The following is a 27,157-nucleotide window of genomic DNA, read 5'->3' as shown; positions in this document are numbered from 1 at the left end:
ATAAATTGTATAATCTAAGGAGTCTGATAAAAGTTAAATTCATTGAATAAAATTATTTTCAAAAAAATCTAGATCATCATTAACGGACATTTTTCAAAAATCATGTACTAAAAGGGACACTAAACTACGTCAAACTACCAATATTCAAAAGCAAAATATCCGTTACAAAAAGTCAATAGATTCTCCACACTTCTTGGCATGAAAACAAATTGTATAAAAAATCGTGTAAAAAACAAATAAAAGAGAAACGGCGTTGCCGACAAGTATTACGGCCAATACGCGAGATGTATTAGTCTATTGGCTTAGTCAGTCTTCAATTTGCAACTAAAGAAAACAGTAGTAAGATTTTTAATTTAACATGTATTTTTCTGGTGTTTTTAGTTATTTCTTATCATAATTCGCGTTTATTTGCATAAAAGTCGTATTAATTAATCGGAAAAATAAGTGAATGTGTGTAGATATCCAGAATTTAATTCAAAAAATGATTTAAAAAAGTGAAAAAATTCGAGACATAAAAAATGAATGAAAATTAATTAAATTGAAGAGAAATGTGTTCCAATTATCAAGTTTAATATCTTTGTGAGTGTGTATTATTAGTAATATATAATTTTAATATAAAATCTATTGTGAAAATTGCATAGAAATGAAAAAAGTGCATTAAAATTTGATATAAAAAGAAGGAAAAAAAGTCAACAAAAAAAAAATTTTATCTTGTGAAAAATTCGAAAATCTCACTTAGTCGAGTTGAATAAAATGAGTGTTTTTAGTGATTTTCAAAGACTTTGGGTAGGTCTATAACTTTCATATTTTTCTTCTCTTCTCACACGATGTATTCTAATGTTGCATAAATCGTCTTTCTCTCTTTATTTCTCTTAATAATACTTATGTATATCCATAAATTATGACAATGCAGCAAGAAAAATTTCCTGACTCGGATCTTTCATCAGCATGGATTGAAGATGTACAATTAAGTTTGACTCGACATAAGGAGAAAATTTTGGAATTAACAAAGGAACTAGAGCAGGAAACACTCTATGTTGAATATTTAGAACGACTTCTTAATGAAGTTGAAAAGTATCGGGATAATGGAAGTAATCCAGCATTAATATTTGATGCAGCTACACCCACTATTAACACATCGAATCGTGTATCGGTGAATGAAAAAAATGGCCCCACGACAGACAACAAAGACACAGAAGAACAGAAGCAGCAGGTAAGAAGATAAATATATAGAAGAAAATGTATGCAAATTATCAAGCAAAATACACAAATACGCGATCGGCTTACATCCAAATTTGACTAATTAAGCACAAAAAAAAGTGATTGCGTGTTAAAATCATACTATTGCTAATTATGAATCACAATTCTGTTGTATATTATCTATACAACAACAACTTTTGTGATTTCCTTCAATTGCCATTGATTGTTGTCTGAGAACTATCGTATTAAAACTCTATTTTACACCCAAGATAAATTGGCAATGAAAAAAAATGTTCGCGATGCGGTAGTGTGAAAGATATATATTGTGTATGTGGTCGTCTATAGCAATTATAAAATGAAAAATATTATTGGATTTTTATGCTGCATATTTTTTTTTGTGCAAAGTAGTCGATTGCGTTCCTTTACTTTACACACATTTGACTCTCACAATTTGTGAGACTGTATGAGATTTACAGAGAGAAGTAGGTGAATGTGATATACGAAAAAAAAAGAGTTAATGTAAACTTATAATCTCATTTGTTACTTTATGAGATGTTATAAAACAATCTAAGAATGGAAAGTGGATGATGGATATGGCAGAAAAATGAATGAGTGAATTATGGTAGTTGTGCGCGTGGAAGTCAATTGTATTCTCGGAAAACTAGTTTACACTTATTTGCTCGACGTTTTGCTTAAAAAATAATCAAAGTCGCTTGCGGAAATGACATCAATGTTGGCGAAGAAAAAACCAGCAATGAAATGTTCGTGTATGCGGTTAGATAGCGCTTTTTATAGTTTAGAACCCGTAAAACAATACACAAAAGAATGATTCTAATTATTTTAAGTTTAGTTGGTATCTTCAATATGACAGAATAATGATATTAATACCTAATAGCTAAAATGAGCATATTCAATGACTAATAGACAAAACGTAAACATTAGCAACTATTCGTAATACGAAAACTGCGACAAAAAAACTATTTACGTTTGAGCTATTATTGTTATCTTACTGTCTCTGTGTTCTTAATAGAGTGACTCACTTAATATGATATCTCGTACCCATTCATATAAAACAAAAATATTGATTACATAGGAAAAAAAAACAATTACATTGTGATTACATATTAAAGAATACACGTTTGTGGTGAGTGTGTTTTCATATAAGTAGATTCATTTGAATGGAAAAGCTTGTATTAAAACATCAACAAAATTGATATCTATTAATCACATGCCATATGGTGCACGCGTCATAAAAAATATTGAAATGAAAGGCAAAACATTAAAAATTAACATAAATGCGTTTATTTCAAACACAAAATGACACCTCGAATAAAGCGGAAGAATAAACTGGGAAAAAATTGACGCATAATTGCTTCAGCATGTTTAATGAAAAGTTTATGTTCATCTTTCACTCTCTGTTGCTCATCGAAACTAATCGCTGAGGGACTTGTCAATCATCACTTCAAGACTATTTTCTTCATTTTTCAATTATATGCATTTTATATTTTTTGTTGGTCGCTTTGGATGGCATGTTGGATAGTTCCGGTAAAATTGCATCATTGATGGAACTTGATTTGTAATTGGATTTAATTGTAATAATAGGATCTACGATAATTATTAGTTGATGTATTAAATTATTCAATTAGTAAAGGCTGATTGATGTTTAGAAGGTATTTCCATTTATTCATTTAGTATCTAAGTGGATAGATGGTGATTCCTTGATTGAACAGTGTTAAAAGTCGTTGTTGGCAATTAAAAGCCAAAAAAAAAAGCAAAAAATAGATCTGGCATAATTCAAAATTAATATCTACTCAAGTTATAATGGGGATTCGAACCCTGATTCAAGCCAAGGTTGTACAATCAATATTCGAATGCTAGAATCACTTTGTATATTAGATCGATACTCAAAGAGTTGACATAATGTCAATTTTAATTATTCCTCTTATTGTAAATTCCTTTAAATAAGCAATTAATTTTATATAACTTTCGACATGCGCCTTAACAACTTCACACATTTCCACACTTGATTCATTCTTCTTATTCCTATTTTAAAATTTAATTTCGTGAGTTTTAAAAAAAAGTGAATCTAGTTAGTCGAGAAATTAAGTGCGGAACAAAACTTTCCATTTAAAAATAAAAATGTGGAAAAAGAAAGAAAATGAATGGAATGGATGGAATTACTTTATGTTAGAGAAATGTAACTCACGATTTCATTTGGTGAATTTTTTTAATAGCATTCCGTCCATAATAAAAAGAAGTTTTCTAAGCATTGATTGCTATATTTTGAGGGAAATTTTTTTAATGTTTTCGAAAAATTACAACGTGACGCAACAATTATGAATAGAGCTACCTCAACGAATTGAATTTTGTTGTTGTTGTAGCTGAATAGTTTACAAAATATTAAAATAAATGATAATCAAAGTTTCGTGACCTTGCTTCCTTTTGCCCGTAGTAGAAAAGAATGTGAAAATTATTGTATCATACTCCACACTTTATGTCACTCTACATCAGTTCCATTGTTTAGTTTGCGAAAAAAATAAATAAAAGCTTAATATTTACCATACAACATCTAATTGTCCACTCGACATTGCCCCCATTAAATTTTTCTACTGTCAACTTCTCAGCTGTTTATTTTACACCTGGCCAAAGCCATTCCTATTGTTTTTGCGAAAGAAAAGCTTCGGAATTGCCTTTTTGGAAGTGCTATTCACTTATGACGTCTAGCTTTTACGTATACAGATGAAAATTCAAGGACTGTCGTGACTATATTCTATATATGTGATTTTATATCTCTTTGATGCATTTGTTGACATATAAGGAGGCAACCATTTATAATGTACGTCATTAACGGACATCCCCTTTCAGAATTACCTTTTTAGTTTTCTCTTTTTTCCATCTTCTTATTTGCCACTTGAATTAAATGAAACATAATCATTAATAATTTAATTGTAACTGTTTAATGTTTACGCTCATTTTGTTGCCTTCTTCGCATGCTTCTTTTAACCTTCCTCCTCATTCACAATGCCTCACGACTAACAATCGCATGAATCGATAAAAAAAAATAAAGATTTGTTGCTGTTCAACAACTAAAATCTAATTCATTCATCGATGTTTAAAGCTATTCATAGATTCTTGGGAGATTTTTTTGTGTTTCGGCAAATCTATTATTTGTTAACAATACTTAACTTAATATTATATTGCGACTGTGAATGTATTGTGTATAAATTTAAATACAATAAAAATAATTTACTCTTGATGCATTTAAATTGGTACGTTGCCTATAAGCATTTACATTCCCTTTCCATCCAATTTCCTTCACAATGAATTTATTGAAAGTTAATTTAAATAATAACAATAAATTGGATCAGCTGTATTAGAGGTTCCATATTTGAATGAAAATCTTCTGTTATGGATCTAATCATTTATTATTGAGATATTCTTATTTTTGAAAATCTATTCAATTTTAAATTGTAATTTGATATGGTTCTTTAGAAATTGGGTAATTGAAGTACCTCCGTTCCAAAATACTAATCCTAAGACTAATATCCCCATTTAATTGATTCTGTGGTTTTAGACAATAAATTTTCAGTCTATTAAGTACGTAAAGTTAATTCAAATTGAATGTTACCTAACGAGACATGACAATACAGTTGCTAACAAGGTATTTACTAGATGAGCGAGTTTGTCTGTTCATATGCTTGAAAATATTCCATTTAAGGAAGTCAGTGAAGATTGACTTTTTTGGGTAGAGCATCCTCAATCCGTCACTATCCTTATTGAGTGAATCTTATTCAGCATGTTTCATTATTCATTTAAGCAAGAACATTATGACTACAAAGCATCAAGTTCATATGATTGTTAACTAATATGCTACAACATAATCAGTTTTGCTGCTGCTGAATCGAACAGTTTAAACACAAAACCTTGGCTTCTGTTTATGTCCGCACTTAAAAAACTGAACTAGCCCCAAAATTTGTCAAACATACAAATCACAACATCGGTTGTGAACTACTTGTGACACCGATGTAAATCAATATTGTCTAAAAATCGTTCACTCCATTTTTATTTTTAGAATGACTTAAATCGTGAAATTCCGACAACGATTGAGAAAATCTTATTTGACATAATATGTCTATTGACACATTCTGAAGAAAGTGGAACTACATTCTACAAATTTTTACGTCAAACAATGCGGTAAAGCTATTTTGACATTCCTTTGCATAGTCAACATTCAACTTAAATCACGATATGAACATATCAGAACCTCTAATCGGTGGCTGTGAAAAGACCTTCTTTTCCATATTTTCTTCTCATCATTCACCATTCGATATAGTATTGAAGCATTCTGAATGCACCATACGATAATAGCATAATGCTGCCATTGTGAATTTTTATTGATTGATGAACATTTCAATTGGCCCGTGCCTGCTTACTCTTTTTTTTACATTTTATTATTTATTGTAAAACATGTTGAAATATTGAAGATTGAAGATTCCGAATGATAAAAAAGAAAATTGGATAAAAAGTAATTTATGGCACCGCTGGTAGGTGTGGGCGACCATTATTTAACTTTCCATCAAATTCAATCAATTCTCATTTTATTTTAGGAAATTTAATTTTAACCTAAATGGCTTTTATTTATTCAAAAAATAGAAGTGGAAGGAAAGAAGAAAGAAAAACATGCACGAAAAGTAGCGCGATTAATTTGATTTTCGCATTAATTACACTTTTCTATGTGATCCAATTTTATGTTTTTCATTTCATTTTCTAATTTCCTATTGTAAGCTACACAATTTTCATTCACTCAATCTCAATGAAGTGCGTACGTTTGAATGTATCTCTTGATGATCTTAAATGTCATTCTTTTACTTCAAATAAAGACTTACCTCAATGAAAATGAGAATAAAAGTGTTTTGAGCGTAGCAAATTTCCGAAAATGAACAATGAATGCTTACACACTAATGTATGAAATTGATGCAGAAAAAAGAAGTGATGTGGAAAGAAGTGAAGTATCTCTCAAAGTCATTATAAAAAAATACAAAGGTAAAAAATTTCTCTCCGTACTCGCGTGAAAAAAAGCTCTTATTTTGATATTTATACACAAATATCGCCACTGTAGAGATCCCAGAAGTCAGAGTTGGTGATATGGGATTTAGAACTAGGGTGACTAGGGAACAAATATCAAGTAATTCAGATGTTTCGTCGGTTTCATCAAGGACTTAGACATTTTAAATTACTAACAAAGGGATAGTACAACAGACCGATGATCACAGTGTTTTTTTGGTTTAAGCAAACCCATCAAATCATTCATTTGTAAATCAGATGTCTCTAATCGAACATACTTTTCTGGCCGTACAGATGTATTTCGATACATGATTTCTGTCAAATGCCGCCTAAAACTGGCTTTATCGCAGGCTTTCACTTGCCAATTTCTAATACCAAATGCAATACTGTCTCTCTTAACAACTTATCTCCATGAATTTTTTGAACGAAACAAAGAATCGAACATATCTAACAGTAAATCCACAACTTCCTAAAACCACCCGATTCTAGCCTGTAAATCAATTAAATTCCCAAAAACTGACTATATTGCATCAGTAAAATTACTCAATTAATGGCCACATCATTCCATCATTCGTGACCTTGCTTATTATTCAGAATATACAACAACGCAACTGTGTATAAGATCTGATAAGAATCTCAATTCTATCAATTTCAACAAAATTCCATCGCATATATAAAAATCGCATTCTAAATTAGCAATCGCTGCATGAGTCGCGAAAATGAAAAAAACCGATCATAAAATTCACATAAATTAATCAACACGACGCCCCAGTAGCACCTCTGTATCTGGAGTATGGAACAAAAACTTTAAAATATATATATAAAAATTCCATGATATGACGTCACAATATCGTTGTGTGATAACATAATACGCTGTAATGTCGTGTGAATTTTTTATCATTGAGAAGTAATTTTTAAGGTGGTTTTAATACTGCCACAGTTTTAGTTTAAATTTGCACTTTGTGGAGGCAAGTAGCTCCCGCTAATGAACTGTAAAATATAACACGCTAATTAACTATTACAATAAATATCATTGAAAGGAATTAAACACAAATTGAGAGAGAATTTTAGTTGAAACAACGAATTGGAAAAAGTCTTACGCATAAGTGCTAAATTGTGCTAAATGTTGGAATTAAACGAATATAATATTTGATGATTCATATCGATTTATTCTTTATTTATATATTCGTGTATGTGTGAGTCTCTCACATAGTTGAACTTTATCATTTAAATTCGTTTATGCAATTACTTGGATTCATCATTTGTGAAAATTGACTGACTATATTTTATTTTTGTGTGTTCGATGTGGAAACAAGTCATGACAAAATAATAATCATATTTTCCTCACATTTCGTTATTAATCAATCTATCCAAAAAAAATAAGAGTTTAAGGCTATTTCTGAAAGAGACTAATTAAGTGTACAAAAAGGCATAGAAACATTTGCATAAAAAGTTTTAGTGACTCCAACAAAGCAAACCAATTGAACAAGACAAGAAAATATTCATGATGTGGCTCAATGTACAGTAAAAACTTCCAATTAGTCAATCTGTTTTTGGTGGAAATAATTGACAGACGAATAATATATGTACACAAAATAAGTCTCAATTCCTCCAGTATACACGAAAAAAAAAGTACAGAAAAATATTGAAATTTGTTCGGGAGTACAACAAACTTTATGTTTAAAAAAGAAATCCGAGTGTGGAGAGACGGAAAACGAAGAAATGTGTTAAGAATTTAATGTTCTATGAATGATTTTTTATGGAAATATGCATGTAATAATAATAAAAATATACATGAATCGATAACTAAAACGGAAAATCATTAATGAACTGTTTGTTTGTTTGCTTGTAAAAGTAAAGCTGTTATTTGAAGTGGAAGTTAAGTTTTGTTGTGATATTTAAATACCAGAAAAAAGGGGAATATACAATATTTCTGATAATAAAAAGTGAGGAACTAAGCGACTTCAGCGATGGTTTCTGTATCGGAAAAAATAAAAATGTGGTCAAGGAGGGTAAGCACACACTACTTTTTTTATGAATAAGTTAATACAAGTATTGTTTATTAGCATAGTTGAGTCAGCGCATTTCTTTTTTATTGCTGTTATCTAGAACTTTATGGATCAGTTGTTTAACGAAATTTATACAATTTCCTGAGAAATTTTATATATATTTAGCTGAACAAACTCAATTTCGGCATTAAGTGATGCAAAATAATAAATTAAAAAGCTTTTGAAATTCAGCCAATCCACGTTCTATCCGAAAATTGCACATTTTGGTTATCGCTTATATAATTCAATTTATTCATAATACTGTCTAATTTATAAACGGATAGACAATGTAGTCATAAAATGATAAATATAAATTGTGTCGCATATGTCTTTTTTGGTGACAAATGCAGATGCCTTTTTTGTGGCTGGATTGGGAATATCAAAAGGTGTTGAACTCTTTGAATTTAATTTGACGGCAATTTAGTTATAAAATGTTAAATTCTTTTTATGGCTAAAACTACTAAGCTTTTATGGTCAATTCCGTGTCATATTATCATTGGATATTTATGTCAAATTTTTTGTTCAAAATTCATTAATTTCCTAGTTTTAGCCACTTTTTAATTTTGCGTATTAGTGTTCTAGACTTAACGAATTTATAATGGATCTGATAGAGTATTAAGCGATAGAATAGCATCATTCTTGATCCAAAATGTCAAATGTCAAACTCAAAATCCTTTAAACCATGTCTGATTTACTAAAGCAAAGCTCAATTTGAATGTTTGTGATGATTCTAATACTAACAAACATTTCATAGTAGGGTTTCTATTTCGGGAATACCGGAGCTCGAAGTCTATTCGGATTTTGTATTGAAAAGTCGACTTGTTGTCGAGTTGTATGGCTTCATACAAAATTCGAGTCGACTTCGAGCTTTGGATGTAAATTTGTGTACAATAACGGTCACCAACCCGAATAGACAAGGAGTATGTTCACCAAATTGAGCATGGTAAATTATATTTATTGAGTTTACTCATAAGCATGCTCATTTAGGTGAGTATGCTCATTGTCTGTCCAATAAGAAACTCTTATCTTGTATCAGCTGATTCTTAAATACATACAACATGAATCACATAGAAAAATAAATTAATATATCCAAATCCAGACAATCTTTCACACAGCAGTAAGTGTGATGAAACAATAAAATTATCAGTTGACGTGAAAGTCGTTAAGCTTAAATGATATGAGACCTAGAAATATATCCATGAAAGCTTGTCTATTTCTCAACCCTGGAAGACACACAATGCATTGCAATGTTTGTCTAACACAGTCTAACAAACAAACAAAAAGCCTTAAAAAAAACGATGTCATTTATGAGTGATGAAAACTGTCGAAAACGGATTGACCATATGTCCAAAAAAAAGAGAAGTACAAACTGAAAACAATAATATTGCACAGAGCGTGAGAAACAACCGCGACAGCATGACAGACTTATCAGAATTTTAAAAATCGAAAAAATTTATGAAATTAAAATAAGGAATAAATGCAAACAAAGATTTTTGAGTCTCTGTGGTGCGATACAGCAACAATGATATGACAATTTTTAAAATATTAAATTAATCAGTTTAAACAATTATTTCTGTCCGGCACAATTCCGCTTGTTTATATTTTTTTTTTCTGTAAATTATGCAGCATTCTGAATGAAATTTCATTTAATTTCTTTTCCTTCATTTCTAACCTACTTAAAAAATTTATGAAAAAAAAAAAAATGTTTTGAAACATTACAGTTAGTGTTGAGCGAGGGACGTAGCAGACAAACAGGCAGGTGGTCGGATATTTTAAAGATAACTCGTTTCTAACTAGGTTTTATTACTCCATTCGTTCATTTTCAAGCTCACTGATGCTCCCATTTTTCTTATCCATATCTTTACGTCTACCTCTACATGTTGTAGAAGAGATTTTAGAATAATTATTTTAAACTATCGCTTTTTATACTATTATTAGTGTAGATATGTATGAACACGCGCCATAGACTTGAGAAATGATCACTTAAACAGTGTTTGGTGTAATCTTCAATTAACAATCAGCTACGATAGATATACACATGAAAACTATTAAGAACACAAATGAATATGTGTAAATGTATTTACGCTTAAACAAATAAGCTCCGAGAACAGCTAGAAACATTTTATCAGATTCATTGAATAGCTACATGATTTATGTCTAGATAATTTACAAGTACAGAAAATATCACATTACAAGAGCTCGAACTTGTCTGTTCAAAAACAATTGTGTCGAATTTCCAAATCTGTCAATTCTGATTGAAATTTATTCTAAGGGATAGAATCTATTTAATTGTTCTATGAATTTAAATTAGCAAAAATTCTTAATTTATGGAAAGTTTTCCAGCAAATGTTTCTATTATTATTCATTTGGTATGTTGATTAAAGGCACTAGATGACTCGATGTCTGAAATCATACAAGCTACATAAAAATACTTTTTACGATCGTTATATTGCTATATTTTTAATATTCCATTGTAGGCGTGCTCGACTTTGTTATTTTTTTTTTTCATAAATTAGCGGTCTAGCTTTAATTACTTTACAATAAGCATTAATTTTTTCAAGTTTCGGGTTATTAATTCATATATGGAAGATGAAGAAGCGTTATAATTTGAGCAAAATTTAGCAATTAATAGCTTCCAGTTGTGAATCTAACAGAAAATTTAGGCTCTGCTGCTTTATACAAGTTTTACTAGAATTTTCTAAGCAGGGGACAAGATTGCCGATTTGCAGTCAATATTAAGCATTTAATGTAAATTCTATCACTTGTACGCAAGACTTGCAAGCAATTGTAATACATTAAAGTAGGATTCGAACCCATTTCCAAGTTATAGATCGCATACTCCTTTCACTGAAGTAGTGGATGCCATTACCAAACATTTTACAGACCTTGAAGTCGATTCGATCTTTAAATAGAGTCGAGTTGACTTGAGTCGACTTTTTCATACAAAATTTGAGAAGATTCGAGCTCTGACATTTTCAAGATCAAGTATATCTAGGTGCTATATGTGAACTATTAAATGTTTATCAATCGTTCAGCTGATTTGATTTGATCCCCAGGAACCTCTCTGTCATGTCATTCCAGTATCTACCTTACTACACAAATCTCAATTTGAACATGCTAATAAATTGACTCAATGACTAAACCATAACTTTTTATTTTACATGGTATGGCTTTGCTATTCTACATTTGAGGTAATACGCTATCTTATCATCGAATTCATAAAATTCTCGCACTTTCTATGCCACATATATTTGTTATGACTTGGTTTGGAACACAAAACAACCAATACTGTCAAATGGCTTGACACATTATCTTATCGCCTTCAATTGATTTTTTTTCTTTCCCTAAAGTGCACATTTTAATGGAAAATTTCCATGTATTCATTTATATATTTTTGTGTTGTTGACTAAAGTGCAGTATATACTTCTTATTTTTGAAAAGAGCAAAAATGCATTTGATCTATTGAGACATTCAAGCAAAAGCAAATATGAGAAAAAAGTACTAAAAATCAGCCCATTACAATGTTCAAATAGACATTTTTATTTCCCTCCATTGACTCACGTTCTCAATGTAAATGTTTCTTTTCTACATCCATTGTATTGACTTCATCACAATAATTGAACAACAAAAAACTACTTGTTAATTTTTTTTTTAGCCTTTTTATTTCATGACGGTGGAATTGTGCAATTTCACTTCTTCATCTTTATTATTATTATTATTCTGTGTTGTGTGTTTTTATTCATATATTAATAACACTCTGTAATGAAAGAGAAGAGACACACAGAAATGAGAAAATCTCAGCATGAGACACAAAAACATGTAGAAGGAGAAATGTCATGTGATTCATAAAAATAAAAGTTTAAAAGTGCAATAACAATTCAAAGAAGCATAAGTTAGCATTATGAGGAGGGTTGAACTCAGTGTTGGTGACTTTGGGGTTGAGATGGCTAGTTGTGGTCATTTTTGATCATCTAAGGCATATGAAGGAAACTCTCTAGTCAGGTTTACATTATAATTTTGGAATCTTGGTGAATTTTGACCCGATCTAGTTGCTGTCGAAGTCTCGATCGTTGTTATTGCTTTAACCTATGTCAAACTAAGCTCTATATCAGGGCTCGAAGTCAATTCAAATTTCTTTAGCCACACCTTATTGTTTAGCCATGACCGAAACCCCATGCGATGTGCGGTTCGAATAACACTGATATAGAGTCATGTCGACTTGATTCCTTATGAAATTCGAGTCGACTTCGAGCTCTGCTTTTCAGTTATTCCTAAAAGTATTGTCACTAAATCAGATAATCTCTGCTTAGGCTCTGGCATCATATCAATACCTTCAGAATCTCCTTGTTATGGCTAGACTGATGATAAAATTAGTAAAACCTGTCGTAAATTAGTTGAACCTTAGAAAGCATCTTCAAAGCCCCAACTCTGACTAAAGTATTTTATTTTCTTTCTTTTGTACAAATTGCATGATGAAGTCTCCGAGACGACTGCTTCTGAAATGAGTAAATACACACGAAAAAATAAAAATAATGAAAGAATGTAGACGACCGAATGAATGAAGCACGTTCACAATGCAAAAAATAAATAATGATAATTTAAGTTTTTTTTTTACTTCTTTCGGTGACGAATTAACTTTCTATTTGGTAACAAAATACAAAACAAGGCAAGATCTTCTTCACATGCGATGCTAATATGTCAAATCTTCAGTTAATTCAATTGTGTATGAGATATGAATGACACAAATGAAGTGTTTTCTCTAATGTAGCAAATTAATTGATGTTAATTGTGCAAAAAAATGTAGTTCATCATTGTCCGGGGTTACGGTCAATAATCTAAATACACATGCTTGGACGGTAATTGAGCTGTACAATGAAGTCAATTGAATTTTATCGTTTAATTTATAATACACAATCTGACACAATCGAATATAATTAGAAGCTTTAAACTAACTGTTTGTGTGTTTTTTAGACGTTAAGTAGCTTTTTGATCATTAGTAGCTTCATTAAGACCAAAATAAGATTCAGGTTCTATAAAAATAATCAACATAAACAGATGAATCGTATTTCAGACATGACTTTGACTATGAATGAAAATTTCAAGGTCAGCGAATCTTATCAAAATACAATTTATATTCTAATAAATACTGTGATTCACTAGTAGTTCCTATTCATCCATAAAATAATTTTATTAATGTTTTGATGAATTTTTTCTTTTTTGGCAAATTGTGATTATGGCATTATGGGTCAAGTCATGGTCAAATTTGAGCATATTTATAGTGTCATTCGTCTATGAAATTTTAATTTTTTATTAGAAAGTAAGTCTGCCTAATCGGCTGTTTTTAGGCAATAAATTTACATTCAATACTCAAATCATGTCTCACAAAACGACTACCTTAATATTCAACACACTTTACCGTAGTAATAATTGTCATTTAAAAGAAGTTTAATTCGTCTAGACCACTATAACCGTCCATAAATATAGTTATTCTATCCAAGCCTGATAATTTGCGCCAATTTAATGACAATCTTCAAAGAAAATTTTGCAATAATCATGCTAATTTCGCTCATTAATTTTTCTTCCTTAGAACCAATTAATTCGCGCTGCCTCGACACCTGCCACAGTAGATGATGATGAAGAAGAGCAAGTTCGGAAAAAGGAAACGGATGAAGTACAATTACGAAGGGACGGTGCACTCAATCAATTCATAAGCGAATTATCATCTAACATTCATGGTCGACGATACAGTGAGGCACCGAGCGCACATACTGATAAGCAGAAACAAGAAAAAGATAGTCATAATGAACATAATATAGTTGAGTCAAATAGTAGTGACAGTAATGATGTAATAAAAGCAGAACAAAACAGCACAATTGAAACAATTGATAAAGTCAGTGATAATTCGGTTGCCGTCGAGAGTGAACGTAAAAAGTCCGATTTATTAGCACAGCCAAGTCATTTTGTCACTGTAATTGAGGTAAAAGAGCTCGTGAGTGCTCAACCAGAAACCACAAGCTCTAGTTCATCTACAACAACAGTAACAACGACAACATCCTCATTTAAGGCCATTCGTAGTGGTTATGAAAATGTGATTATTGAGAATAATAAAAGAAATTCAAATCTGATAAGTGAAATGGATCGTAATTCAAATACCACAAGTTTTAATAGTGTGCGACCGTCCGCACCATCTATAGCGCTACTACAGGACCCGAAGAAGAAAATTCCACCACGGTAAGTTATTTTTTGGTCTTTAATTTTCCATTACAATATTGTTGACATTAAAAAAGTATGTATAGCAACGACGTGGTGCGTGACAAAAAGCAAAAAGTTTCTATTATACGTAAGGAATTAAATCACATTTCATGCTATAAATTTTTTTGAGACAAACGCAAAAACACAAGAAATTTGAAACTTGAAACGTCGTCAATTCCGTCCGTTTGCAAACATACAATCCGTATTTCAGGGTTTTGTGGCTTAATATTAAAGAAACTTTCTAAAGAACTTGTTCGACATGACTCAGAATTATTTGAATGACTTTAAGGGAAGCCCAAAAATCGTAATGATTTCTCAGTATTAGAGGATGAGGACGACAGAAGGAGAGGAAGAGAGAGAAAATGGCAATAAAATATTCTGATCAATATTCCTAAAGGCAGTTCCAACATTGTTTATGCGACAACTTTTACACATGCGGAGATAAAATTATTGAAACATTTATGTAATATGTATCCTTTAGTGCATTTGCTTCCTTTACACATAAGTGGTTTTAACTTCAATTTGATTGTTTTCATAAATTTTACATCCTGTACATCCAATAAGATTGCGGAAGACATATGACAATTTCCTTTTTACTCACTTGATGCTGTTTCCGGTGTGGAATATTTTTCGTGTGTTAGAAATTTTGAGGATGTTTTTGGAAAGGCTTAGACGATTTTGATATTCAAATCGGGAATGTTGGCACATTTTCAATGTATATTCAGATTTCTTCTCGTTCCTGTTTAATAAGCAGTTTTGTTTGTGTTCATAAATCCAGTTAGTGACTCATAATGTTAATCTTATAGTCTGCATGTGTCCATAATTTACGAGGTAGTCAAAAATTATTCAGAATTGATATGTAACTCGAGCATCATAATCCATTAGTGTTTACTAGAACAGAAAAAGTGGCATCCTGTCAAGCAGGTGCTGTTCATTCGATAACAGCTTCCAAATATATTTCTGAGATTCTTTCTTAATTAATTAATATTGAGAATATTCTTCTATGTTTGGTTACAAAGTGTCTAAACTCTTTCTATGGACCGACTATAGATTGTAGACAGTATTCCCAGATATGACAACGCCAGAGCTTTTTTTTGGATGAAGATTAAATTTTTATATATTTTCAATGTCACATTTGTTTGGCATTTACCATCCTTTTTTTATATGTGAATATCTCTTCTTTTAAATATGCTGAGGCAATTTAAAATTCAAATATATAATATATCCATTCCATATAGTACATTCGACAATCAAATATGTATAAAGTCCAAACGTAATTTTTTATTCAATTGAAATACAAAAAAAAAAAAAATGAGAGAAATTCCGTTTAATTCAGAGTTGAAAATGCCGGTAATGGCCGATAAACACTCTGTACATGAAATTGCACACACGACCTGATGAAGATGATTGTTGTATGAAAGCCAGCTGAATTAATTTTACTTATTTTATGCTGCGGGGCTATTTTAAAATACATCAGATGAGATAATTTATAATCAGCAGTGCAAGATTTTTTACACAACATCCAACATGAAAAACCTGCGAAAAAACCGAATTGTACATCCACAGAACATTTTTTTTATTTCAACTCACTCGATTGTGCTTGTGGTAAAAAAACAGTTGCAATGAAATAGAGCATCAAACACATTCATACGCATAATAAATATAAAAATATTAAATATATGCGAATATTTGTAAATTCTCATATAATTTGCATATAGAATAGATGAGGTTCTCTCACTTACTCCGATCTATAGCTTGCATATGAGGGTCTTCGACTAAAAAGTAATGACATTGTGAATATACAGACAGTCAAGGCAAATGTCGTTATTGTTAATGAATTTATGCTTATTAAAAGTGATACTTTTTGATTATTGAGGGTGAAATTGTAGAAAATTGGATTAAAAAACGTTTGTGCGGATTGCAATAAATGCGGATTTTGTGGATGTTTATGTGGTGTGATAGTCATTTGACTTAATGGGGTAGAATGTTAGATGAAATGGAATATTTTTTTGAGATTTTATAATTGAAGTTAGTCTTATTAGTTAGATATGAATCTTCATGAGTCTTGGGGCCAGTGGCTGGTGCTTCTGAACTTTTTCCTCACTAGCAAAGAGTCAAGCTAGCAATATCGGGTGGCATCATGTCACTTGGTACAAAGTAGGGTTCGATAATTGCATACAAGTATGCGCAAACAGATACAAGTCTTGTATACAAGTGCTAGAGTTTACATACAAATTGTTGAACTTGTATGCAAGACTTGTATCTGTATGCGCGTATTTGCATGCGATTGTCGAACCCTACTATAAACTGATTTAAGTTCTATTTTGAGACAAGCCTAAAAATTGTCATTTATCTGTAAACTGTCAACCTATTAAATTGTACTGCTAACTGCTCTTCCTACCTCAATCAACATCAGTCAACACTATTTCCACCCAACAATACCATAAAAGTCACAATTTTTTTAATTTACTCATATTCCTATTCGGATATAAATGAATCCGTATTTAATCAAAGTATCATTATTACTGATGATTATTGCAAACTCATCATGTTTAATGTATTAACACAATAAGCAAGTGAAGCAAAAGGAAAAGAAAAAAAATAACACCGAGAATGAAAGTTTATTCACTTTCGGTAATTCTACAAACAATAGCATTACATTGGCCTTAATCGCTTTATATATATTGAGAGCTCATACATAATGCTACATTCGCGTTGTACCTCTTCTCATTGCCTATTTTAATTTCGGATGCAATTTAGTTGGATAAAAAAATATATTGCGGTTTATTAGTCATTTTGTACTTTATGGTCATTAGATTTTAGGTGGTTGTTATGTTAATGGTCTTGTAGCATGAAGAATTAATGATCTTGATGTGTAGATGAGATTTAAGTTCAAAAAAAATTGTGTGAATTGTGGTTGAGCATAGGTCAATGAATTTAGTAAGGTAGAGTCAAGTTTGAGATATTGAGCAAGTACCTGCATATCTTTGACTTCTTTCAGAGTTGTGAGCTTTGAAGCCTCAATCTGCTGTAGAATTAGAGACCCAATGCTCATAAATACTCACTAGACATTAGACAACCTCCTGCTGCAAAGACAGTCCAACTGCTTGATCAGTTGTATTGTCGTTTATGTTGAGTCTTCTTTGTTAATTCAGTCCTGTCTACCCTAAGTTGCTTTATTCGTACAAGTTGATTTTGGAAATGGTCAGTAAAGCTTTACCATCTTTAGCTTGATTGTGGAGCTACCACCATTCAGGCATAGTGCTTGGGATCATTTAATGCATTTATCCAGGTAGATAGCTCGGTTGTCAGCGGTGTAATTAGCGAAATCAGAGAATACCATGAGAAGTTATACACTTGACATTTGATCAGCTTCGGAGTCAGACTTAAGCTTGTCAAATTCCCCAAGTTGTATGTCTAATTCTAATGGCAGCTAATGTCTTCGTGTCGCTTCATCCTCTAGAGATATGTCCCTCAATCCTCTCCCAAACTAAGCCTTGGTACTCGACCTTTCAAGACTCCTAACTAACCCACATACTTGTATCCAAAAGAGATAATGCGCTTCAACACTAAGGCGAATAAATCACATAACGGCTAATTTCTATTACTCACTTAATTCACATTGTGATGTTTACCATCATAAAGTATAACTTATTTGTAACAATGCGGTCTAATGCAAATGACTTCTTTTTTAATGTGAGACAATATCGCATTTATTATAAAAAAAAATTCACAGACCATAGAAAAATAAAATAAAAAAAATTTTTTTGGAAGAAGTCATAGCAAGTAAACAGAAAAAGAAGAAGAAGAAGGCACAACAGCAAATAAAATTAAATGCCACATAAGAAAACATCTTTTTCGACTTTACCGTTACATTGATTTTCATTGCAAATTGTTATTTCATTTTTCTGGGTCTGTCGCCTTATTATTTTTACTCAAAGAGATTAAGCATGTTTTGATGTATAAATGTTATTCCTTTGAATTGCATTCTATAAACTCGTTTTTTTACTATTTGGTGCCTATCCCAGATACTTGAATATGTTCTTATGAGTAACACACATTTCATGTTCAGGTTTTGAGTCAGAAGTTGTCTACTGCTATATAAGGCAGATTGGAAATGTCTTTTGCAGAAAATATGCTATCAATGGGGGGATTATCATAGCATTAATTATTTTTTATTGAATTTTAATTATGGACATGGTCTATGATTAATATGCCTTAATTCAATTGATTTATATTGCTCTAATGAGATTTTATGCTGGAATTGACCGAGCTCTTGTATTTGTAAGTTGGAGAATGTTATCAAGGTCATCTATTTCTTTTATTATTCGATATAAAGAAGTTTATTTTTTTGTGTATATACAGGATGGCTTTAGACCTGTTTGTTTGTGAAAGTTTATGAATCTTTGGACGATTCAGTTGTAAACAATCTAAATATATGGGTCAAATATTGCTCGATTTTTAGGGAACTTGATGATGTTTAATGAATCTTATTTATGCTGCTTTTGGCTTTGTTCTGTTTTCTTTTAGTGCTGTTCATGATTATTTAATGTTTAGGCTTGGAATTTGGATTGCATATGCTTTGGCAAGTTTGATGCTTTTTTCTGTAGCAGTAAGGTATGTTAGGTCTTTTATGGCTCCATGTCTATTCGGGTTTTGTATCAAAATGTCTATTCGAATCGACTTTGAGCTCTGGATGACTTAAACTACACATTATGTTCTTTAGCGAACCGATACATCGCCGTATTAATGTTAAGACGCTATGTTGCCCTGACGCCATCGTAACAGCTGTCTCGATCAATTTTACGACTGAAAATGCGGTTTGTCGCTCAACTTAATGTCTATCTTATTAAATTAAATCCGATAACATCATGATCATCTTTGCTAAAATGATGCAATTAAGATATCTGCAGAACTTAATGCAAATAAACTTTAATGACATTGAGAAACACCTGCAGCTATCCGCAATGAAAGCAAGAACGAGAATTATTCAATAAATAATTTCACGCCCAATTGCTGCTATGTCTTAAGAAAGTATCATAAAAAAAGTATTCCGATTCCATTCTAAGCTTATAAATTTCTTCTTTGGATTTTAATACAGATTAAAACTGTAATTTTGATATGCAGATGGCTTAAGAATGAAGGAATTAAGAATTTTTGTATCATTTCTTTTCAATGCTTTAGAATATTTTCATGTTTAGGTTGTTACACATCAATAGAAATAGAAATAGAATAAATTGACATTAATGCTGAGACATGGTCATGTCATTCACTTAAAATGTCTGTCAAGTAACAACATTTTAGTTCCTTTTAGTTTTTGTCATAACATTGTCTGATTCTGGATGACGTTAGTTTTGATAATTTCGTCCATAACATCAGCTTATTTCCAGTTTACTAAAAAATCCCGATTTCGAACTCGACTCAGAAAAAAAACTTTAAATAGCTGCAAATCCGATGGATGACTTGTAAATTCTAAAACTTTCTCAAAACAGCAAATTCCAAAACTTAATTTAATTATCAAAAGCTTCCCATGAGTTATCAAGATTCATTCAGAGAAGTCTGAATTATCATATTTTTATCCAAAAGCACAGAACTTTGTCTGCAAACAAAATGAAGAGGAATTGTGTTTCAGAACTAAATCAACATGATAATTGCTCAAGTTTTAATTGTTGTGTGCCTTCCTAGAATTATGTAGTTCATTACAACAACAAAACAACGTTACGTTCCGCACTATTGCTAGACTTAATCATAACAACCAGCATAATACACGAACATAATGTTCAGCAACATATTTTAATTAGTCTATCACCCAATGTAATATGAAACTAGTGCAATAGGGCTAAAATTAAGGAAAACAGTAATAATATTTATACATTTTAAAAAGCCATAAATTTGAACTTGAATAGCTCAGCTTTTTGTTCCTCTCTTTTCTGACTCATTTAATGAAAATTATCACTTAATTCAGCTAGAAATATGCTTTGTAAAATTGCACAATAGTAATGCCTCTTCCACATTTTTTTTTCTTTCATTTCCATTTTTTTTTTTCATTTTCATTATTTATTGTGTAAAGGCCGAATAATCGTAATCGTATACTAGTGGAAAAATAATTTATGTTTTTCCGCATTTCGATGCTACAAATATTTTCATATTTTTATCTTTTTTTCCCTCTCGTCCGATTTGACAGCGAAAAAATTCGCGGCTAATGTAAATAAAAGTTACAAAAATTGTTAGAAATTAAGCTACACAAATGGAAGTAAAAATATAAAAAATAAGAAAACTTTCACTTAAATGTTGAGGCAGTAAAGAAAAAAAAATCACGCTAAACTGCACCTCTCGCGAGACACACGATTGTCGTGCAAAAATTGACTTAAATTTGCATAAAATGAGAGTGACAATAACACACATACATGCAAGAAGAAGTGGCAAGTTAAATGCCTGAATAATTATGTAATCTTCATAGCAATTACCGCTTTATTTTTAGTGCATTTTTGCGGAAATGTTTCGCTTGTTTGTACACTTTGACTGCATGCAATGATAAATTTTTTGCTGATTTATTTTTTGTGTGTTTTCCTTTAGTGAATGAGAACTGATAAGGCATGTCTTTCAATTTCGGCAATAAGTGCTTTTGTGATATGATGGATTATTTGTTTCTTGATTGTGTTCACTGACATTCTGTTATTAATATTTCATTGATAAAAGTCGATTTAAAATTTATTCAAGCTGGATGACGTAGAATCACGATAGTTTTTGGTTTTACGTAAAAGATATGCACACAATACGTGTACGTTAAATTTGAACGTTCTAAATTAATTAACTTGTACGTAAAACTTGGACCAAATCATTCTAAAGTAATAAAGTTGTACGTAAAACTTGAACGTAAGTTGTTTGAACTTGTACGTAAAACTTGAACGTAAGTCTTCTAACTTAGCCAACTTGTATGTAAGACTTGAACGTAAATCTTCTAACTTAACGAATTAGTACGTAAAAATTAAATTTTAATTAATATCCAGGAATTGTATGCATTTATGAGCAACCTGTTTGCAAGTATCACATACAATTGCTATAATTTACATGTAATTCATGCTTTCAAAAAATCATTAAACTTTACATTTCGTTTCGACCATAAAATTCTATTCCAAACCTAATTTAACAACTAATAAATCACAAACCTTGCAAAATTAATGAAGTAATTTAAAGCTCATAAACCTTTAAGTCATAAAATGCACTTTTCACTGTACGAAATCAATGACTTCTTTACTGTTTGTTAATTTTCATTTTAATAAACGATTTATGCAAATTCTTTACAAAAGCATAAGCACAACGCCTCTTCTATTTTTATGTCAACAAGTTGAAAGAGGAAAAAAAAAGAAATAAAAATGTAATTAAGATTTCTAATGTTACGCAATTCCAACAAGGTTATGAGTCTACTTTATGGCATTACATTATACCATTTTTTACTCTCAACTATATAATCATGAAAGGTAATAATAACAATAATGTATTTAATTTGCCATTACAGACCGCCACCAAAGTTTCCAAGACGTGGAGCACCTGTTGAGCCACCAACAGTTCCGATTCTCAGCTCATCACCAGGCCGTAAAGACTCTGACAGCAGTCCGTCGAGTTCACTCGAGCGTAATGTTAAGCCATCGGAAATATTTCGACAAAAATCGTCCGATTCATTAGACATTAAAAGTAAAAAAGACATAACAAAATTTTCCAAATCATCTGATCTAATAACAGATGAGTTTGGTAAGAAATTGGCAAAATCAGAAAGTCTGAAGTCGACACAAAGTTCGAGTGGATCATTAGGTAGTCGTGATACAAAATCGACGGCATCATTGATGGGAAGTTTAGAGAAGATAAATCGTGGAGGTGGCAATAGCGTGGGTTCAAAAGAATCCCTTCACTCTGGTCTCACGAGCGGTGTGGCCTCGACAAAAATTAAAAGTTTTGAATCGATTTCCTCACTTAGCTCCGAAAGTAATCAAATAAGTCAAAATATTGAGAATGAACCATATTATGATTCAGTTCCAATTGAGGCGAATGATTCAGAATATCCAATTTACGTAGCAAATGTTTCAAATGCGACGAAAACAAATACGATGAATAGTACGGGAACAACTGGATCATCATCTAGTCGTGATGAGGTGTTATCAAATGCTGGTAGCACATTACCGATGAGTAAAAATCATCTGAATAGTCAAACGAGTGTACTAGAGCCGGAATCACCGGGCCGAAACTCAAATTATGTCAATATTGATTACTTCCTTCAGTAAGTATCACTTTACAAGATATTTATTTAAAAATTTATTGATGTCACAATTTATTCTGTTTTCGTACTTTAGCAGTCAAAATAAAGACCCTCGAAACAGTTCAATTGATAGTGATGGTGAATTGGATATAAATTCGCCACCACTATTGCGTGCAATATCAGATGAAGGAACACCAGCTCCAGATCGTAGAATTTCAAGTGGCACTCGTGGCACGATAATAAATCAAATAATTTCAAGTATTATTACCAGTGAGACATTGTATGTTGAATGTTTGAATAAGATGACACAGTACATGAAAGCAATTCGTGCTACATTGACGACATCACAGCCTGTCATTTTGGATGAGGATTTTCAGACTGTTTTCTTTAAAATTGAAGAACTCAACACGCTACACAGTAAATTTTTATTTGATCTAAAAGCAAAACCAAAACCTGACAACAGTGACATACAGATTGGAGATCTTTTTAAAAGTCTAGCTGATAATATTCAAATTTACGGTGCATTCTTACATAATTATGGTCGAGCAATTGATACTGTAAAAAAATGTGGTGTAAGCAATCCACAATTCAAGGAAATTGTATCAAATATCATTCTTAATTCAACGAATGAACAGTCATTAACATTAGAAGATTTACTGCATAAGCCTGTAGCGAGAGTTCAAAAAAATGCATTAGTATTACAAGATCTTTTACAGCACACACCAGAATCTCATCCTGACTATCAGCCACTCAGGCAAGCTCACAAAATTACAAGGAACTTCTTGTCGGAATTTAATGTCATCCAAACGAAAAGCTTTTCAACGGTAATTTAGTTTTTAAATTTTCAAACTTTCGTTAAAAATATATTTGAATTTCAAAAGTCCGTTAAAAATTTAAATCTTAAAAATTCGTTAATAATTCTTTATTAATTCCTCAATTTAGACCGACGATAAAGCACTTCGACGTCTCGTCAAGAACTCCTTCATTGTGGAATTAGCTGATGGTCATCGAAAGCTTCGTCATTTGTTTTTATTTAACGATGTTATAGCGTGTGCCAAATACAAACCTTCCGGAAGAGAAAGATTTGAATTTGAGTTGAAATGGTATATTCCACTCAAGGATATCTTCATCGTTTCTGACGAATCGTCGCCAACAGAGCCTAAGGAGTCGTCGCCAGTAAATATTGTGCAATTGAAATCTCAAGCATCGACAGTTCGTGATCAAATAATGCTAGAGGATCGTGACGAAAAAAAGAGTGGATCGAGAGCCAACGATAAGCACAAAAAGAAATTGGCTGACATTGAAGCACAGCTTGTACTCGCATCGCCAAATTTACTATTTAAGATTGGCAATAAATCGAGCGGAAAACAAATGACATTCTTTTTGTCATCCGACTTCGAACGTACACAATGGACTGAATCTATTTTATCACTCCAAAAATCATGCAATCTTCCAGGAGCCAATTCCATTAGTGTTTATGAACTATCAGCATGGATATCTGCATGTCAAAAAATAATAAAGACAGAAATGGGCTCATATTTAATGAGAAATAGTCGCGATGAGAGCCTCCTCGTTGGTGATTTACATTTTACTGTTCAAGGTCTTGTTGGCCTTGATCATCCAGCCGATCTCTATGTCTGTATTGAAATTGATTCTTATGGACATTACTTTAGGAAGGCAAAGACAAAAATTATTTGCCACAATTCTAATCCGATGTGGAATGAAAGTTTCGTATTAGAATTAGAGGGTAGTCAGAATGTTAGAGTATTGCTTTATCAGGATGGTGACCGACCAATTTTAAGAGCCAAATATGTCCTCGAGGTGAGTTATTTTGATTTTACGTACAAGTTTTGGTTACGTAATTTTACGTACAATTTTCGGTTACGTATTTTTACGTACAAGTTTTGGTTACGTAATTTTACGTACAACTTTTGACTACGTAAAATATTGATTAAATTTTTTATTTCACAGCTAAGTCGAATATGGCTGAAAGATGTGAGTGTTCACAAGCCTCTTAAAATGACAGATGCCCTCACCTTAAACACTTTGATGAGTTTCATTCCTGCGGAAATATCATTGAGAAGAGTTCCAACATCAAAACCAGGCGCTCTTTTTGGTGCAAAATTACTGACAGTGTTAAAGTAATTAACATTAATTTTTAATGGCTTTATATTTCATTAATTTGTGATTTTTTTTAAAGACGAGAAAAACGGGACATTCCATTTATCATAAGTGCATCAATAAGAGAAGTTGAACGAAGAGGCATGAATGAAGTGGGAATTTATCGAGTTAGTGGCAGTGCTTCTGACTTGCAAAAATTGAAGAAATCATTTGAGTCAAGTAAGTCACTTAACAAAATATCTTCAATTTCACAAAAATCTTATCTATTTTCATGTCTTTAGATGCATATGAGGCGGAACAATTGTTGAAAGAAGTCGACATTCATTCAGTCACGGGAATATTAAAAAGTTACTTAAGGGAGCTTCCAGAAGCTCTATTTACTGATTCACACTATCAAAAGGTAAAATACAGTGCATGTAGATATAGGCGTGAATCATTTATTTACAAATAAAATGTTTATTTATAGTTTTTTGACACATTTAATCAATTTACGAATACAAATGAGACAGCGAGAATAGAAGCACTATATAAAATATTCAATGAACTTCCACAGCCAAATAAAGCAACAATAGGGTTAATTTTGGATCATTTAATTAGGTGAGAATATGATTTTTTGTAGGGTTTAAGGATTGCATGCGCATACTTGCATATTTGCATCCAATTGTCGATTCCCGGTCTAAAAATGTCAATTTACCAATTTTTGAATAAATTCTAAAAAAATCCTTAATTATTGTAGAGTAAATCATCATGAGGCAGAGAACAAAATGAGTCTTCACAATTTAGCAATGGTATTTGGTCCAACATTGCTTCGTCCAGGCCCAACATCGTCTAAACAAAAGGACTTACTTGAATCATCGACTGTCGATGTGATGGCTCAAGCTGGAATTCTATACTGCTTTTTACAGGCCAAAATGATTAAACCTTAAGTCATCATATTCTTATTGAATTATTTCGTACATTATAACAGTATATGGATACACATTATTAAATAATCAATTGATTAACTCATGGGCTTACTTGATATCCAGTATTTCCTTTCTTTTTTCAATACTATACAATTTTATTGATATATATTGGAACTTAATATATCTTATTACAAAAAAAAAATTCAGTAGTGTTTTAGAAGATAAAAAAAATGATGAAACTGCTTAAGTCATACCTGAGTGACATGAGGTCATAGAGCTATAAACATTTACAGCTAGTTACGTTACAGTCATTAATTGTAGACTGATTTGCTCTTTAGATATTTTTTAAGAACATCTTAAAGTTAAAATTAAAGCCTCAAAGTATCAATATAATGTGACTAGCTAATAACCAGAAAAAATCATGCACGATCATGTGTCACTCGGGACTCATTCAAATATTCTTATTTAATGACATATGCTCGCTCAATCATTATGTTTATTTATGATGTTTGTGAAAATTGATTGAATTTTTTTTTTTTTCTTATGATTTTTTTCTGTCTTTCCCCCCACATCCAGTTTTATATGTCATAGCTTTGCGTCTGTAAATGTTCTTTAGTTCTATCTATTTATTATTATTTCTATAGCAGCTTTTGTTTTCGTTCGTGATAGCAATCATTACTTTTTCAATTTCTATACGGAAAGTTTAAAAAACTTTGTAAAGCAGTTTTTGAAGAGGTTTAAGTTGATTGGAATTGGTCTGTCGTGAGTTCTGGATATTTGTTGTCTTTTTAACGTATTTTTGAAATTTGAATTTTCATTGAATATTTTAAAATCCTTACAACAGTTAATGAAAATGTTTTAAAACCATACAACAGACACACATTTCAACCAAATTCCAGTAACTTCCTCTACTGCTTCCCTTTAAAAACTTTCTATATCTTCATATGCCTATTTTTTTGTTGAAAGTCAATTAAAAAACTTTAGTTAATATTATTATTATTATTTTTTTTGTGAGAAGTTTATAATAATGAAGAGAAAGTATAAATGATATGTAATGATTAATAAATTTAGTGATATGCTGAATAGTGCATTAAAATGATACAAGAAAGTCTTGCATAATAAAGATTTAAAAAATTATTAGAGTTTATTTCCAATTTATTCTCAAAAAATTGATGCGTTTTAGAGGTGGGATTGAAGATGATTGAGGATGTTGATGGGCTTTATTTGGAGGAAGTAGATATGATGCTGACATTTAGAGTGTCCAGTCAAATGGACTTTTATCTTCAATCGACTAGTATTGACCTCAAATGTGT

At 31.3% G+C, this 27,157-nt stretch overlaps 1 protein-coding gene across 3 annotated transcripts; it reads left to right on the top strand.

The window, feature by feature from the left end:
* The first annotated feature begins 401 nt into the window (after positions 1-401).
* RhoGAP1A (Rho GTPase activating protein at 1A) lies at positions 402-26,981 on the top strand. Of its 3 annotated transcripts, none has more exons than XM_070650297.1 (11): positions 402-786; positions 914-1,213; positions 13,900-14,543; positions 22,084-22,839; positions 22,916-23,642; positions 23,761-24,639; positions 24,790-24,959; positions 25,019-25,158; positions 25,221-25,339; positions 25,406-25,536; positions 25,676-26,981. In XM_070650297.1, the coding sequence occupies exons 1-11, from the start codon at positions 754-756 to the stop codon at positions 25,863-25,865; spliced, it is 4,089 nt and encodes a 1,362-aa protein (XP_070506398.1). In that variant the 5' UTR covers positions 402-753; the 3' UTR covers positions 25,866-26,981. The 3 variants fall into 3 exon arrangements, with proteins under 3 accessions (XP_070506398.1, XP_070506397.1, XP_070506399.1); XM_070650296.1 differs by having other exon boundaries at positions 418-786; positions 22,913-23,642; XM_070650298.1 differs by lacking the exons at positions 402-786; positions 914-1,213 and adding an exon at positions 7,224-8,276 and having other exon boundaries at positions 22,913-23,642.
* Positions 26,982-27,157: the final 176 nt, after the last annotated feature.

The sequence above is a fragment of the Chironomus tepperi genome, unplaced genomic scaffold (assembly GCF_022539635.2).
Source record: "Chironomus tepperi strain 1889 unplaced genomic scaffold, CSIRO-AGI_Ctep_v1 contig_445, whole genome shotgun sequence".
Classification (NCBI taxonomy): domain Eukaryota; kingdom Metazoa; phylum Arthropoda; class Insecta; order Diptera; family Chironomidae; genus Chironomus; species Chironomus tepperi.
The sequence above is the reverse complement of the archived record's forward strand: the minus strand, read 5'-3'. Positions and strand labels throughout refer to the sequence as shown.